This window comes from Schistocerca nitens, chromosome 12 (genome assembly GCF_023898315.1).
Source record: "Schistocerca nitens isolate TAMUIC-IGC-003100 chromosome 12, iqSchNite1.1, whole genome shotgun sequence".
NCBI classification, from domain to species: Eukaryota; Metazoa; Arthropoda; class Insecta; order Orthoptera; family Acrididae; genus Schistocerca; species Schistocerca nitens.
This window is the reverse complement of record NC_064625.1, coordinates 126,034,264-126,052,070: the sequence shown is the minus strand read 5'-3', so window position 1 is coordinate 126,052,070 and position 17,807 is coordinate 126,034,264. Positions and strand designations below refer to the sequence as shown.

General features: G+C 39.4%; 1 protein-coding gene across 2 annotated transcripts in view; it reads right to left on the bottom strand.

Moving 5' to 3' along the window:
* Window positions 1-17,807, bottom strand: part of LOC126215318 (collagen alpha-1(I) chain-like) — a 324,350-nt gene that overhangs the window by 53,278 nt on the left and 253,265 nt on the right. For both annotated transcript variants that reach the window (XM_049941998.1, XM_049941999.1), the window contains 4 exons: window positions 16,606-16,866; window positions 13,703-13,836; window positions 9,002-9,083; window positions 2,627-2,814 (listed from right to left, as the gene is read on the bottom strand). In XM_049941998.1, the coding sequence (XP_049797955.1) occupies window positions 2,627-2,814; window positions 9,002-9,083; window positions 13,703-13,836; window positions 16,606-16,866 (665 nt within the window). The remainder of the gene's footprint in view (window positions 1-2,626; window positions 2,815-9,001; window positions 9,084-13,702; window positions 13,837-16,605; window positions 16,867-17,807) is intronic.

Genomic DNA, 17,807 nt, shown 5'->3' with positions numbered 1-17,807 from the left:
AAATTACAAACTAGTATCTAATATTAATTTTTAAAACTCTATTTAGTCTATGTAGCAGTATCTATATTATTTCTTATTTTCCAGCATAGGTAAATATCTTTCTTGATAATGAACAATTTTTCTTTTTCACAATATAATGCTAATTTGCGGTTGGATTCTGCTCAAATTATCAGTTCATCTTCCATGAACTCTTCTAATGGGTAATAACATTTGTGTATAAGAATTTCATGTAACTTCTTTTTTAGTATCCCTAGTTCCATGTTTAGAACGTTTTGGCCTTTAAGTTTGTTGTAGACTTTCATGCCCATACCTCGTGGGGACTGAGCATGTAATTTCAATCTGTGGGCAGGAAGCATAAAATTATCTTTATTCCTTGTACTGTATGGATGATCAAATTGATTTCTAATGAACAATTCTGGTTTGTTGTGTAAAAATATCATTAGCTCATATATGTATAGGGAGGAGACAGTCAAAATTTTTAGTTTCTGTTATAATGGACGACATAATTCGCTTTGCTGTGAAGTGCACATATTTCTGGTAATTTTCTTCTGAAGCTTCAGTAAACAAAATATATCACTGGAGCTTCCCCAGAAAATAATGCCGTATCTTATCACTGATTCAAAGTAACTTAGATGTGCTACTTTGCGAGTGGACATGTTAGTAGCACTTGATAATATATGCATGGCATATGCAAAGCTACCCAGTTGCTGCACAGGTACTCAATATGTGTGTTCCAGTTTAAATTCTTATCGAAGTGTAGACCTAGAAATTTGGCAGAATGCACCTCTATTAATTCTTCACTTTTATGATTTATACTAATTTCCTGGTCTCTTGACTGTTTGGTTCTGAATTCAATCAAGTTTATTTTTGATATGTTAAGCTTCAGACCATTTAACTGGAACTATGACTCTAGCCTCTCTAATGTACCAGTGACTCTATCAGGAATCGTTTCTGTTTCTTCGCTTTCTATCGAGACAGACGTGTCATCAGCAAACAGAATGGATGGTGAATTTATGTTTCCTGGTAATTCGTTGACATACAATAGAAAGAGAATTGGAGCAAGGATTGAACCTTGTGGGACACCCTGTGTTATTGTTTTCCAGTCTGAATGGTAGTTTACACCATTTGAAGAGATGATTGTTCATTGCTTTCTATTAGATAAGTAAGAAGCCACAGCTGCAAAATACTAACACAAATTCTTTACAGACGAATGGAAAAACTAGTAGAAGCCAACCTTGGGGAAGATCAGTTTGGATTCCGTAGAAATGTTGGAACACGTGAGGCAATACTGGCCGTACGACTTATCTTACAAGAAAGATTAAGAAAAGGCAAACCTACATTTCTAGCATTTGTAGACTTAGAAAAAGCTTTTGACAATGTTGACTGGAATACTCTCTTTCAAATTCTAAAGGTGGCAGGGGTAAAATACAGGGAGCGAAAGGCTATTTACAATTTGTACAGAAACCAGATGGCAGTTATAAGAGTTGAGGGGCATGAAAGGGAAGCAGTGGTTGGGAAGGGAGTGAGACAGGGTTGTAGCCTCTCCCCGATGTTGTTCAATCTGTATATTGAGCAAGCAGTAAAGGAAACAAAAGAAAAATTCAGAGTAGGTATTAAAATCTATGGAGAAGAAATAAAAACTCTGAGTTCACCGATGACATTGTAACTCTGTCAGAGACAGCAAAGGAGTTGGAAGAGCAGTTGAATGGAATGGACAGTGTCTTGAAAGGAGGATATAAGATGAACATCAACAAAAGCAAAATGAGGATAATGTAATGTAGTCGAATTAAGTCGGGTGATTCTGAGGGAATTAGATTAGGAAATGAGTTTTGATATTTGGGGAGCAAAATAACTGATGATGGTTGAAGTAGAGAGGATATAAAATGTAGACTGGCAATGGCAAGAAAAGTATTTCTGCAGAAGAGAAATTTGTTAACATCGAGTATAGATTTAAGTGTCAGGAAGTCGTTTCTGAAAGTATTTGTATGGATTGTAGCCATGTATGGAAGTGAAACATGGGCGATAAATAGTTTGGACAAGAAGAGAATAGAAGCTTTCGAAATGTGGTGCTGCAGAAGAATGCTGAAGATTAGATGGGTAGATCACATAACTAATGAGGAGGTATTGAATAGAATTGGGGAGAAGAGGAGTTTGTGGCACAACTTGACAAGAAGAAGGATCACAAATTTAGCATTGGAGGGCAGTGTGGAGGGTAAAAATCATAGAGGGAGACCAAGAGATGAATACGCTAAGCAGATTCAGAAGGACGTAGGTTGCAGTAAGTACTGGGAGATGAAGAAGCTTGCACAGGATAGAGTAGCATGGAGAGCTGCACCAAACCAGTCTCAGGACTGAAGACCCCAACAACAACAAAGTAAGAAGTAAGCTATTGAAGTACTGCACCCTTCATCCCATATTTGCATACACAGTGAAACCCCTATTTTACATTTTTGTGTGGTCCAGACATAAAAAAAGAAAAATTAAGGAAAATGTTAAAACCCCCAAAAAATGAGCAGAAACACATGTACTTGGCATATATTTTGATCCACCAACAAACAATTCAATTCTCTCGAACACGCCCCAGGATTCCCTGGAATTTCCTACCGCCATCCCTCCGGATACTCACCGGTGCACCCCTCGGTCCCCGGGCGCCCGCCAGTCCCGTGGGTCCCGGAAGTCCGGGCAACCCCCTGTCTCCCCCAGGACCCTGTGGCCCGGGCTGCCCCGGTGGTCCGGATGGCCCCTCTGAACCCGTGTCTCCTTTTGGACCTTCCGGACCGGGAGCTCCCGGCAATCCCTGTGGCCCCGGATTTCCTGAAACACAGTAACAGATTTACAGGGGATGTCAAATTGATTCCATACTTTTAGATTTTGACAAGGCTTTTGACACTGTACCCCACAAATGACTTCTAATCAGATTACCGTATTTACTCGAATCTAAGCCGCACTTTTTTCCGGTTTTTGTAATGCAAAAAACCGCCTGCAGCTTAGAATCGAGTGCAAAGTGGAAGTTCTGAAAAATGTTGGTAGGTGCCGCCACAACTAACTTCTGTCGTCGAATATATGTAGCACTTCGCAGGCACAAATATAAATACTGGCACCAAAACCTCTGCGTCAGTAAATAAATTAAAAAAAGATGTAAGACTTGCTTTCTTTCTCCGCCCTGAGTTTCGACCACTGCCTTTTCATACATTATCCAACGAAGTAAATACAAATTACGTATTGTTCATCTTTGAATGTAGCAGAATTTCAATGTAATAGGAAAATCCGACTGGCAAGACTGTTTGGGATGTTTGTCAGTATGGCCAACTCTGCGTTCTGAATTTTTTCCTACCTGTGAGAAGAGATGGTTGCTTATAGGAACTTTTATGAATTGTGAATCACATGCAGTATTCTCTTCACCATAATAATAATACGAATATAAACATTTTGCCATGTATTCTTTCGTGTTCGCTGCTATCTCGTTTAAATCCTGTCTGCCTAATAAACTACAAACTAGAGTGAGACAACAGCAAACGCGGAAGAATATACTTATCGTGTCATGTTTATATTCGTATTATTCTTATGCCAAATAGCGATACAGTCAGAAATGAAGCACGGCAATTGATTAGATTTTTAAATCTAAGATGACTAATTTCTGTGCACAATGTAATGTACTAAAGAGGCGACTGCAAAGATTTTCAAACGGAGAAAATTTTTCACTAAACTCTCGTTCAGAACATCTTCTATCATACGCAGTTTATTATTTGGTTCTTGTTGGTCATTATCAAAGAAAGCAGCAGTGTAAGTAGCAACAAATAGCAGTCTCTTGCCATTGTTTCACTAATGAGATGAGCCGATTCCTCTCTCTCTCTCTTTTTTTAAAAAAAATGTAGCGGCGGTTGTGTGCACAAAAGCAAGCCATGCCATGAGCGGTGACAGGTACTAAACACTCATTATCAGAATGCAACAAACAATGAATGACACAGTACAGTAATGCATTTTCAGCTTTGAGTGATGTAAACACCTATAACAAAGAGAACGGCACTTATCAGATCAAAGAAAAATAAGCAATCAATTCAAACCAGACGAAGCACGTGAAAAAGGAAGGGTACTCGATAAATACGGACGGAGTGCCTGACGCTTAGCAACGGCTACCTGGTAAAGCTTAACTGCTAAGCCTACGACTTGAACCAAACTACTATAGCTGTATTGTCATTCATTCGACCTAAATTGTGTCTCATATTACAATGGACCAACTTTGTTTCAATTTGGAGGTGCGGCCTAAACTTTTCTCTCCACTTGAATTTCGAGTCTCAGATTTCAGGTGCGGCTTAGATCCGGGAAAATTTTGTTTCCTCGATTTCGAGTCTCATTTTTCAGGTGCGGCTTAGATTCGAGTGCAGCTTAAATTCGAGTAAATACGGTACATGCCTTTGGACTATTGTCTCAGAAGTATGATGGGATACGTGATTTTCTGTTAGAAAGATCAAGGTTGATAGTAATTGATGGAAAGTCATCAAGTAAAACAGAAGTAATATCTGCCCTTCTCGAAAGATGTGTTATAGGCCCTCTGCTGTTCCTGATCTGTACAAAAGGTTTAGAAGGTAATCTGAGCAGCACTCAGACTGTTTGTAGGTGATGCTGTCAGTTAATGTCTTGTAAAGTCATCAGATGATCATAACAAATTGCAAAATGTTTTTTATTAGATATCTGTATGGTGTGAAACTGGCAATTGTCTCTAAAAATCGTGAAAAGTGTGAAGTCATCCACATGAGTTCTAAAAGGAATCTGGTTAATTTCAGTTACATGATAAACCTCATGAATCCAAAGGCTGTGAATTTAACTGAATACTTAGGGATTACAAGTATGAATAACTTAAGCTGGAATGATTACATAGACAATGTTGTGGCGAAAGGAAAACAAAGACTACGATTTATTGGCAGAACACTGGGAAAATGTGACAGGTCTAATAAAGTGACTGCCTACACTATGCTTGTATGTCCTCTTCTGGAGTATTTCTGTGCATCAGACAGGATTGACAGAGGACATCAAAAAATTCAAAGAAGGGCAGCTCGTTTTGTACTATCACAAAATAAGGGAGAGAGTACCAGGCATATGATACGTAGCAATATACTTTCCCTCGGACCTGCAAAACTTATCTATCCTTTAAATGGTAAATGTTTTTACACCAGCTTAGAACTTATGGCCCGTTAGCAAACAAAAACCCAGCAAAAAACAGTATATTTTAGGAAGATCTCTGATACGTAGCAACACGCACACTGCATATTTTCCTATTACGAATGTATAAATACGAAACACACCAGATACAGCATGGTAGCTTTCAAAGCACTGAAATCGAGATTGCACTGCATGATGCACTTTTGTCAGCCAATCATAGCTCACTCCATGTGATCTCACCAGCTAATGAGCTATATTCTGTGTGTAGGACATGTGATGTAGTCAGCCAATAGCAACATCACAGCAGCACAAACACATAAATAGGAAAAGCTATTGGTTTAAATTAATATATACACAGTACAGCTACAAGAAAAGGTAAGCTTTCACATATAATATTGATCTTTTATAGCATGTGAAATCCTTTAAGATAAATCAAACAAAAATGTGTCAGTAAAATTTTTTTAAGTAATAGTATAAATGGCTGGTCTTCTGGGACTGTGTTTCGTTGTTGCAAATGGTGCATTTTCGCAACTAAAGTTTTATTTTTGTGTTTGCCTCTCGTTTACATTTTATTGGTGCAGTATTATCCTGCAGCAGTGGGCTAAAGAAAATTTGACATTACAGTATCAGTTCCCACTAGTCAAAATTACAAAAATTTAATTGAAAACTAAAACAGTGAAAAATTTCCACAGTTTTACCAGATTTCCTGGTTGTCCAGGGGCATATGCCCCCTGAACACTGCAGTGCTAACACTACAATGCCCACCCAGTGCTCATCCCATTGCAAAATGAAGTTTGCTCTGGTAGATAAAATGGCCCTTGCAAGTGGAACTGTCTTAAGTCTTTTTTAAGAGTTCATTATTGACCAAACATTTAATTTGTGAGAGTACGACATTAAAAGCCTTACAGTCACAGCCCTTCTGGTTTGTACACTCATAGTGGATATGATCTTTTCTCCTGGTATCATATGATACAAACTACAGAGGGGTCCAAAAAATTGTATCCACTGTTTAAAAGCCCATAACTTGCAAACTAATTGATGGAGTTGTCTCGCTTTTGGTGAAAGTGTAGCTTAAAGTCCAACTTAAAGGTATCACTGTAGGTGTTCGAAATAGTCACCATTAACATCCACACACAAACGATGCCGCCAAACTGCAGCGTGAACTACTGACTGCAATATGTTCAGTTGGATATTTGCACATGAATGTACAATGGATTCTCGAAGTTCATCCAATGTGCGTGGCTTTTGTCGATAAACAACGTCCTTTAATGTTCCCCACAGGTAAAAGTCCAGAGGAGTTAGGTCTGGGGAACGTGGTGGATACTCCACAGCACCTATCCATCTTCCTGGCAGATTTTTGTCGAGGTACGCCCTAACACGATTTTGGTAGTGGGCTGGGGCACCATCTTGTTGAAAGTAAACTATTCCGTTTCCATACAAGTCTCGGATGACAGGTAAAATTAATGTCTGAAGCTTCTGAAGGTACAACTCACTGGTAACTGTGCTGTCAAAGAAGAATGGCCCAATCAAGCCCCAGTAAGACAACCCACACCACACATTTACTCCTGGCAAATTCACGGCTGACAAAACAAAAAAACGCAATACAACGCTTGTGTGGCGATTGCCGAAACTACAAACTATTACACTACCAAAGATGAGACAACTCCGTCAGGTAATTTGCCAGTTATGGACTTTTAAACAGTGGATACATTTTTTTGGACCTCTCTGTATAAGATTTAAAAAGGGGCGTTTTTCTGATGTAACACATCAGGGAGAATATCATTGTGAAGTGGATGTCAGGATTTTAAGTTCCTCTGGTATGTGGCTTTATAGTGAACTGCACTCACAATTCTTATGGCTCACTGCATTGTAAACATTACGATGCCCATCCAATATCCATCCCATTGTGGATGAAGTTGTCATTGTCTTATAAAGAAGGATAAGAATGTGTTTGACCACACAAAAATTTCTGTCTGGATTTAGAAGTGCTGTCGACACAACGGGCAAATTTTCATCATCCACATCCAACATAACAATATTCTTCTTCTCCTTCTCCTTTTAAATTAGAAGATTTTCATGCACAGCACCATATGCTGCTTCAGCAATGTATGCTGAAATGCTACTGCACCCACAGGTGTCCATCACGTAAAACATTGTGCACCTTCTGACCACTATGAAATTAGCTGGAATCTTTTCCCCCCAAGCAACTACAGCCTGCTCTGCAGGTAATTCTACTAGTGTATGCATTTGGCCAGGGGCACTAGATCTCGGTTTCAGCAACTATAGTCAACATCATCAATTAACAGTTAAACATGTGCTGCAAGGTTTTTAACAAGGGCAGATAACAAGTACTGTTCATTCTCTCCGTATATCACATTTTCTCTAAACTCACACATAGTTTTCATACAAAATGAAAATTAGATTTGTGTTAATTATTATATATTTGACAAAATTTTTACATTAAACTATGGAGATATATCGAAACTGAATGGCAACAAACCCAAAAAATCAAATAATAACCAAAATGAGTTTTGTACCAGTGATACCACTCTTCTGCACTATCGACAGAGCCACTTGATCCATCAAAAATTGTCCTCCCTTTAGTGAATTGAAGTTGTGTGGTAAACTTAAAAGTTGGTTTTCTCCATAATTCTTGAGAGTTGAATTGAAATGCTTCGGCAACTGATATTTGAGTTCTGAACTTCACATAATATAAATATAAAAAATTACAAATATTGGATTGCTGGTTCCCTTTTTAGGATTAGCACTACAGCTGAAATCACAAACAACAGTTGCCGTGGTCAGGCTAACTCTGTGCACTTCCGTCATGCATTCTCCGACACCTATCATGTGTTCAGTAGTGTTCTGATTGTTCCACTGTGAATGTCATACCCAGTGTGAACATTTAATGTAATCGTAGCATGTTATTTAGTGAATTTTTATTCCACTTGTTGCGAGTTGTTATCACTGACAGTGGTGGTGCGACAAATTCTACAAAATCAACTGAGAGATATAATTTGTAGGATACTTTTTTCAAGTGCAAAGAATGTGTATGTGTCTGCCGGAAAAGTGATCTATGTGAGAATATTGAGGAGAAGTGACATTTCTTTTTCTCACTGAAATGATGGAGAGCCTTAAAGCATACTACATTTGTCTACCTTTTAAGAGGTAACTCTGGAGCAATTCAAAATTTTTAATGCTTTTATTGACACTTGTTGCCATATCGCCTCTCGGTTTTCATCTCGGAATCTTTGGCATATGTTTGTTATGATTATTCTGACGTTTTGCCAGCACAAGTGGCTGGCATTCCCAAAGGTTCACACTCCATTGGTGGTGGCAGACTAAAATCAAGCTCAAGGCTGTAGGTTTTATGTAGTCTCCAAGCTAATGTCCACAGTGGACATTACCCTTGTCATTATCGCGGAGCTCCACCAATGTTAATTGCTACAGTTATTCGCTGCACCACAGGACTCCTAGATCCATTTATCTTCAGAGTTTCTTCATTTTTGTTAAATCTAGTGTCATGCTTATGAATTTCATTAGATTTTGTGAATAAATGGGTGTGGTGGATCTTTTGTTCAGGTTCTCGATGCCAGTATGCCATCAGCAATGGAGGGTGAATCTCCCAGAATGGTAGCTAAACAAACATCAGCCTAAGATCCTGAGATGAAAGGCAACGGATAATACACCTGGAGCAGTTGTCATATTTGACAAGGCTCAGCAGACATTCTATTTACCTTCACTTGATATAATATCCTTTATTGTTTTCACTGCTGGGAGATTTCATATATCAAGTACTGACAATGTGACTTCATGTTTAGCTAGTCTTTTTAATCCCTACCTGTTCTTCCACTGTCTCCCTGGGCACCCTTGATTCCTGGAAGTCCTGGAGGACCTGGAGGGCCGATGTTTCCTGGTGAACCCTGCAGCAAAGAACAAACTATTATAGTCACTACTGTTTTAAAAGCCGGCCGAAGTGGCCGTGCGGTTAAAGGCGCTGCAGTCTGGAACCGCAAGACCGCTACGGTCGCAAGTTCGAAGCCTGCCTCGGGCATGGATGTTTGTGATGTCTTTAGGTTAGTTAGGTTTAACTAGTTCTAAGTTCTAGGGGACTAATGACCTCAGCAGTTGAGTCCCATAGTGCTCAGAGCCATTTTGAACTGTTTTAAAATGGAGCACATTATATTTTTTACTAAAAAATGAATTATATTTTCCACTAAAAATTAATGTGTCACTAGTTAACTTCAGTAATTGCTTATGGGCAGAATTCAACACATCCTTCTGATCAGATCATCATTCAAATAAATGTAGCATAATGTGTTTTCATGTAAATATTATAGAATTGCAGCAGTTCACTGTATCCACAAATAAATTCATAAAAAACATGAGTATCCTTTCAAGCTTGTTTTCAAATAAATCTATTGTTTGACCTGAGGACTTCCTGAGAAAATTTTGCAATTCTGGAAAAGTGAGAGTTGAGTTAAAATATATAGTAATGAAATGTAACAGACAAAATGAAAAAAACAGTGCTTGAAAAACAAATAAAAAAATATTGGCCGAATAATGGGTATTTCATGAATGAAAGAACTCAATGAAGATGACGTGTATAAGTCAGTGTGATAGAAAAGATCAAAACTCTTAAAAAGAGTTGTAAATTTTTGACAGTTCAGTGGTCACCATTACAAATATGCGGCACAAACAATACAACATACAGGGTATGGACAAACATGAATAAAACCGACCACAATAATTTGATTCACAACAAAAATGGCAATGATGTCATGTAGTCAACTTGTTTTTGCAATATGATTAAAATTTTCATGCAAACAGGACATCTTCAGTGACAGATTCGTCTTGTAAAATGTTCTCGATGCAACTGACGCATTAATTGTCTGTAAGAATTCAGACTTTCTATAGTTGTCTTCACTTGGGAAGCGAGTGAGTGTGAAAAGAAATGAAATGTCATGTGGCTGGGGCCTCCTGTCGGGTAGACTGGTGCAAGTCTTTTGAGTTGACATCATTTTGGAGATATGAGTGTCAATGGGGATGAGATGATGATGATGATGATGACAACACAAGACCCAGTCCCTGAGCGGATAAAATCTCTGACCCAGCCGGGAATCAAATCTGGGCCCCTGAAAGATGTAATAGACTCACGCAGGTGTAAATGATACAGCACTGCCCATTTCAACAACATATTACACTGATATCATCAACAAAATGTAATACGGTGTGTTTTTCCATTGCAGTTTATAATATGGGACATCTCCTATAGTCTCTTAATAAACCAGTACCCTTTTCCATGCTTTGTCAGAATGCAAATCCCATAGCTCCATCTACACGTTCTGCTTTCCACAGCATCTTTGACAACTGATTTCCAGTAATTTGTAGTGGCAGATTCTAAGGTGTATATACTGTACATTAATTGCTAATTTCATAATAGGAATGAGACAGTGGTGCTGATTGACATTATTTCCATTTTGTATAAGACATTTTGGAGAACTTCTCATTAGCATGTCCACCTTTTAGAAAAGCATGGGCTAAAATCTGTGTCTGCTCAAACAAAATCTTGTGCGAACTTGTTAGGCAACAGCAGTTTTTTTTTTTCTAGATTCCATTTTCCTATACTCAACATGCTGCTGCTATTAGCTACAACCCTGAGAATCAGTTCAAATGATGCCACATTCACACCATATATTTAATTTTCGCAGGTGGCTGGGAGACAATTTAATCTTACAACTCTTTTAAAATTCGATCAATTTGACTTGTCATGTTCCTCCCAGAAAGGGGTCAGTTTATAATATACTGGCTTGTCTTCTGCATGATTACTGTACAATTTTTTATGTTACAAGCATGATGCATGATGCGCTTCTCACACATTTTCAATGTTTTACGAGCCTGTCAAATATCCTGCAAGAGCAACAGCTGTCGAGCAATAGCATTAGTGCAGCAGACAAAGGAGTCAGTTTAGGAGATCACACTTACTTTGTCCGAGTTTTGTCCTTCTCCCCCCCCCCCCCCCTCCTCCCCCCAAGCCCCTTTATCTGACACGACACCCTTGTCTCATTACAGTCAATCACGTTTCCCAAGTGCTGGGGCTTCAGAGAAACAGTTTGAGTGGCTGTTAGCCACACTGATTTTTCACTCTCTACAGAAACCACAACACATTTACTGGAGCTTTCAGTCTCGGGTCAGCAGTCAGTTGTAATGGAGCTCCCATTTGCCACTACCCCCAGGTGTGAAGTTTGCACAGTTCTCGGTTTTTGAGTACAAAAACGTTAAACCGATCAACATTTGTTGACAGTTGACACAAGTGTATGCAGAGTCATGTACAGATGTCAAAAATATCGACAAGTGGTGTAGAGAGTTTGCAGGTAGTCATACTGAAATTCGCAACAAGGAAAGAAGTGGAAGATCGCCAATTCACAAAGAGCCAATCATCAAGGCTGAACAAATTGTGCTTTGAGACCGGTGGATCACTCTTGATGAGTTCCACAATGTTGTTCCTGAGATTTTTCAAAGTACCATTCACCAGATTTTGACTGAAGTGTTGGAATTATGGAACGTGTGCATAAGATGGATCCCATGAATGCTGACAGAAGACTGCAAACAGCAATGCCTTGAAACTTCCCACCAATTTCTTCATTGCTATGCAGATGAAAAGGACAACGTTTTGGATTCAACAGCCACAGCTGGTGAAACCTCTGGGCTTTCCATTTCATACCTGAGACCAAACAACAATCAGGCGAGTGGCATCATTCGAATTCACCCGAGCCACAAAAATTCAAAAGAGTGAAGTCTGCCGGTAACTCTGCTTTGGGAGCAAAAGGGCATACTGTTGGTCAACTTCACGGTTTGTGGGACAACAATAAATGCCGAGAGGTATTGTCAGACATTAAAAAAACTCACACGGGCAGTTCAGAACTGAAGAAGAGGGATGTGGAGAAGTGCACAAGCCTTCTCCATGACAATGCTTGCCCCCCACTTTGCCTGTCAAACCGTGGATCTTCTACAACAGTTTGGGTGGTACATAATCCCCCATTTAACCTACAGCTTGTACTTAGCACCTAGTGACTACCACTTGTTTCCCAAGTTAAAAGAACACTTGCGTGGGTGGCACTTCAGTGATGAGAACAAGGTGAAACATGAGATCTGACACTTCTTCAATAGCATGGCAGCAGGCGGGAATGACATGGGCATACAAAAACTGCTACAGCATTTAGAAAAATGCATCAATCGAAAGGGTGGTTATTTGGAAAAACTGAAAAACATTCAAGCTTCAAACTGTGTACAATTTATTGAAAATAAACATTTCTTTATATTTTGAAAAAAAAATTGTTGATGTTAGTTTTGGGATCACCCTCATAAAAGGTTGTCACAGTCATTAAACTTACGACTCTTTGTCATTAATCCAATAGCATTTAGAGTGAGGTCTATTATAGAAGCATGAAAAACACAGCCTCATTTTGTGAATGCCACTTTCCAACACGGACATTTGATTTCTATAATGACAGTGGAAAAAGAGTCCTCACTAACATTTAAAAAGGAAGGTAGTTAAGAAATAATTTCAGACACAAACCATGTGTACCTGAATATAGGCCCAAATACCACGTCAATGGCCTTGCTTGCACAGGATACATTGATTTCCGTTCGGCTAGCAAATATGTAACAGAATATCATTGTTCCACCTGAAGATGAGAGTGTACACTCTCCAAATGTGCCGTGGAAAGAAATAAAAAGAGTGACTTACGCAGACAATGGGCAATCCATGGAATAGTATGAACATGTTAAGATGTCCGCAAATCATGTAACTGAGGTGGGGCATGAGAACCAGCTTGGTATTCACATAGGGGGATGTGGAAAACCACCTAAAAACCACATGCAGGCTGACCAGCACATCGGCCTTCGTCTTTAATCCTCCAAGCAGATCCGGTCCGGGACAGGCACGCCTACCCAAGTCCACGAAGTAGCACATTAGCACTCTCGGCTAACCTGGCAGGTGTGATTTAGCTCATCCGATGTAAGTTTATTTTATCATTGATTAATCAAACTAAGATTAAACTGTAATTCTGCTCAAACATTTTAAAGACAGCTATTCTTAACATCTGCACAAAGTATGCCACACACCAGCTCATGTTATAAAAAATGGTGCACCTGCTTAAGGGTTAAATAACTCTGTAAAACAATTAATTGATCCAAGCAATTAAAAAAATACTCAGAAATACCCAATATAAAAGCAGAAGGAGCAGAAAAGGAGGTTTTTAGAAGGAAAGTGTTAAATTTAGAGGGATTTCATATGAGAATAGGTGTGAAATGGTACAAATTGAAAAACAGTCAAGAGTGAATAAAGAAGTGAGAAACCAAGAAAATGAAAGTATATGGAAGGAAAACAAATGAGAAGAAATTTAAACTGTCTATTCATTCCTACTTAGCCAAAAAGGAAGGGTCAAAAATTTTTACAAATGCAGTATCTGTTAATGTCTCTGATGATGCCACTCATTTTGCTCCACAATAGCAATAAATCCTGCAGGCGGGTACTCACAGCCAGTCCTGGCTCGCCGGGTCTGCCGGGCGGTCCCATGATGCCGTTGTCACCACGTATGCCGGGTTCACCGCGAGCTCCCTTCGGCCCCGTCAGACCTACCAGACCCTGTGGTCCTGGTTCTCCCGGTGGACCTAGAAACGCATTTGCATCCTCAACAGTATATGCACTGTGTAGAGAACACTGGCTGCAAATTAAACTAAAAGTTAGGATGATACAGTGTGAAGGGTAGTGCTTTGAAATTAAGAGAGAGCAAATGTTAGCTGTAACACCAAGTACAGTAAATTATTTCTCAGACCCGCAAAGTTACGTTTCAGGTCCAATCCTATTTTTGTTTCATTTAAATGATTTACCCCTATACAGAACTTATTATTCAGTTTTATTTCCAGAAGGCACATCTATACTCATTTGAAAATGAAACTGGGGATCAATTTCCCCGAAGAGCCACTGGTGCCCTAAACAGTTTAGGTCACTGATTTTATTTAAATGGATTAAAATTAAGCATGACAAAAACCCAACCGACACAGATGACAACTGAATATTTGAAATAAAATAACTTCCAAATTATTTGATAGTTGATATCTGTCACTCCCTGCTAGAGTGTTGCCACATTGGTTACTACTCAATTAAAGGTGACATACAAACACAGTGAGTCAATTGTCAAGTGCTACAATTCTGTTCAGGTAAGTCAGAGCAATATTTGAAGTTGCTGCCATCAGGTATGGCGGGAATGTGAGATGCTCTGTCCACACCTGATTTTAAATGACCTGTGACTGAATTGTGGCAGACAATGCATTTTGTAGCAATGAATTTACACTCATCTCTTAACCTTACCACAACCTCTGGATGTGCAATGCATCCAAGATAAAAAGCCAAACAAGGACTTGGAAGTTAACCGAACATTTGTTGGGCAAGTTCAGCAACGGCAAATAGTTCAGGCGTGATGCTGAATACTCTGTTTGGAGGAAGGCACCTCAAACACGTGAAGTGCCAATCATCAATTAGTAATTTTAATCAGACTAGAGGTACATAGCTTTGTGAAAAAGTGTTTTATGACTGACACAGTCAAATGCTTTTGTTAGGCCACAAATGTAAGTATCACATCTTCTGTTGATAAACATTTCTGTAATCAAAACTGACTTTTGTTAATGATGTGAATGTTACTAAGATGTGTAACAATCCAGACATGCATTAGTTCCTCTACAAGCTCGGAGAAACTTGTGAGTAGTGAGGCTGGCTGAATAGTATCTCCCTTTTTATATCAGATGTAGTGGCAAAGCAAAACTTAATTTTCCCTGAACATGTCTACCAAATGAATGAGAATAAATTAATAAAACAAACATTCCTGTTTCTCTAGGAAATAATCAATAATAGTAACATGGATTCGAGAAATAAAAAAAACCAGAAAGAAACTATATCAAAGAATTGGGAATAAATCTTTTCAAGAATAAAGTACTAAATTTAGAAGGCATTCAAGCAGAAGAAATAAGAAATTGGGAACAGAACAGGCATCTACATCTACATACATATTCCGCAATCCACCATACGGTGCGTGGCATAGAGTACCTCGTACCACAACTAGCATCTTCTCTCCCTGTTCCACTCTAAAACAGAACGAGGGAAAAATGACTGCCTGTATCCCTCTGTACGAGCCCTAATCCCTCTTATCTTATCTTTGTGGTCTTTCTGAGTTGGCAGCAGTAAAATTATACTGCAGTCAGCCTCAAATGCTGGTTCTCTAAATTTCCTCAGTAGTGATTCACGAAAAGAATGCCTCCTTTCCTCTAGAGACTCCCACCCAAGTTCCTGAAGCATTTCCGTAACACTCGCGTGATGATCAAACCTACCACTAACAAATCTAGCAGCCCGCCTCTGAATTGCTTCTTTGTCCTCCCTCAATCAGACCTGATAGGGATCCCAAACGCTCGAGCAGTACTCAAGAATAGGTCGTATTAGTGTTTTATAAGCGGTCTCCTTTACAGATGAACCACATCTTCCCAAAATTCTACCAATGATCCGAAGATGACTACCCGCCTTCCCCACAAATGCCATTACATGCTTGTCCCACTTCATATCGCTCTGCAATGTTACGCCCAAATATTTAATCGACATGACTGTGTCAAGCGCTACACTGCTGATGGAGTATTCAAACATTACAGGATTCTTTTTCCTATTCATCTGCATTAATTTACATTTATCTATATTTAGAGTTAGCTGCCATTCTTTACACCAATGACAAATCCTGTCCACGTCATCTTGTATCCTCCTACAGTCACTCAATGACGACACCTTCCCGTACACCACAGCATCATCAACAAACAGCCGCACATTGCTATCCACCCAATCCAAAAGATCATTTATGTAGATAGAAAACAACAGCGGACCTACCACACTTCCCTGGGGCACTCCAGATGATACCCTCACCTCCGACGAACACTCACCATCAAGGACAACGTACTGGGTTCTATTACTTAAGAAGCCAAAGACAGAAGAAAGAAAGGACAACATGGAGAGGACTTGAAGGAGTACTGGAAAAATAGGAAACAACAGAGAAAGAAGAGATGTTCTGTGATCTTCATTAGTCAATGTGAAGAGATGTTATAAATGAAAACCAAACAATGTGTACGTTCTACAGTTTTGCTTAATTTTGTTAACTGGTTTTTGGCTTAAAAGGCCATTGTCAGACTTCAACTATTAAAATAAACTGAAAACTGGTTAACAAAATGAAGTAACGTGGTAGAACAAACACAATGTTGTGTTTTCATTTACAATTATGAAGTTGTTCTACTGAGAAGTGTCGGAATACACAGCAACCTCATGTACTGTCAAGGAAAGTATGTGTCGCCACAGTATGTACATTCAGCTTTACTTAGAGTACCAATATCGAGTGAAGACAGACTCACCTTGCTGACCAGCGCTGCCCTGCTCGCCCTTCATGCCCACGAAGCCGCGCTCTCCTTTGCCTCCTGGCGGTCCCGCCGGGCCCAGAGGTCCCGGGAAACCCTGCAGGCCGGGCGGTCCTGGTGCTCCCCGCTCCCCGGGTCCTCCCGGAGCTCCCGCCTCGCCCGGGGGTCCCGGCGGTCCGGGGTCTCCCCTGTCTGCCGGCTCCCCGGGTGGCCCCTGCTGTCCCACGGGACCCTGCGGTCCCCTCTCTCCCTGCCGACCTGGAGCAAATGGAAGTTCTGTATGTAGCTTCTGTCTCTCTACTCTATTCCACTATAGTGACACTTTCATAAGAATTTGTAACACCACTAAATAATAAAAGCAACTATCACAAACCTCTAACTTTACAATGTCAAACAATGGAAAATTCAGGATGGAATAATGGCTATATTGTAAAAAGGCTACACTGCTACTAACCATAAAAAAGGAGATAAAAATTCTGTCTCAAGTTACAGGCCAATATCCATAGTCCCACTTTTTTCAAAAGTTCTAGAATGCATAATTTACCAACAATTATCTGTTTAGTTTGATAACATAGGATTAATAAGTGGATCACAGTATGGCTTTAGGAAAAACCTGTCCAACATTGATGCCATAGACAATGTTGTTAAATACATCCATCAAGTATTTGAAGATAAATGCTTTGCTCAAGTGACTTTTTGTGACCTAAGCAAAGACTTTCACTGTGTAGAAAATACACTACTACTCGAAAAAATGGACTTTTATGGTGTTAAAGGTAACAGCCTTAAGCTATTAAGATCATATTTACAAAACCGTAAGCAAGTCGTCTGTGTTGGGAAAGAAATGTCCAGTATAGAACAAGTTGAGGTAGGTGTTCCGCAGGGATCCGTCCTGGGCCCTTTCCTTTTCCTAATAATGATAAATGACCTGCCATCATTTATCAAATCCAGAACAGTACTCTATGCTGATGATACAACATTTCTGAACAGCAGTAATGATCTTAATAGCCTTAAAACATGTGTTACAGAGACAATTGAGCAAGCTTCACTCTGGTTTAGAGCAAATGGGTTCTTGCTTAATGAAAGCAAAACCCAGCAGATGGTATTTAGTTTAAAAGACAAGTTTCCATCAGATGATCCTAGTTGTGTTAAATTTTTGGGGGTATATTTGGACGATAAACTTTCTTGGAATCCACATATTA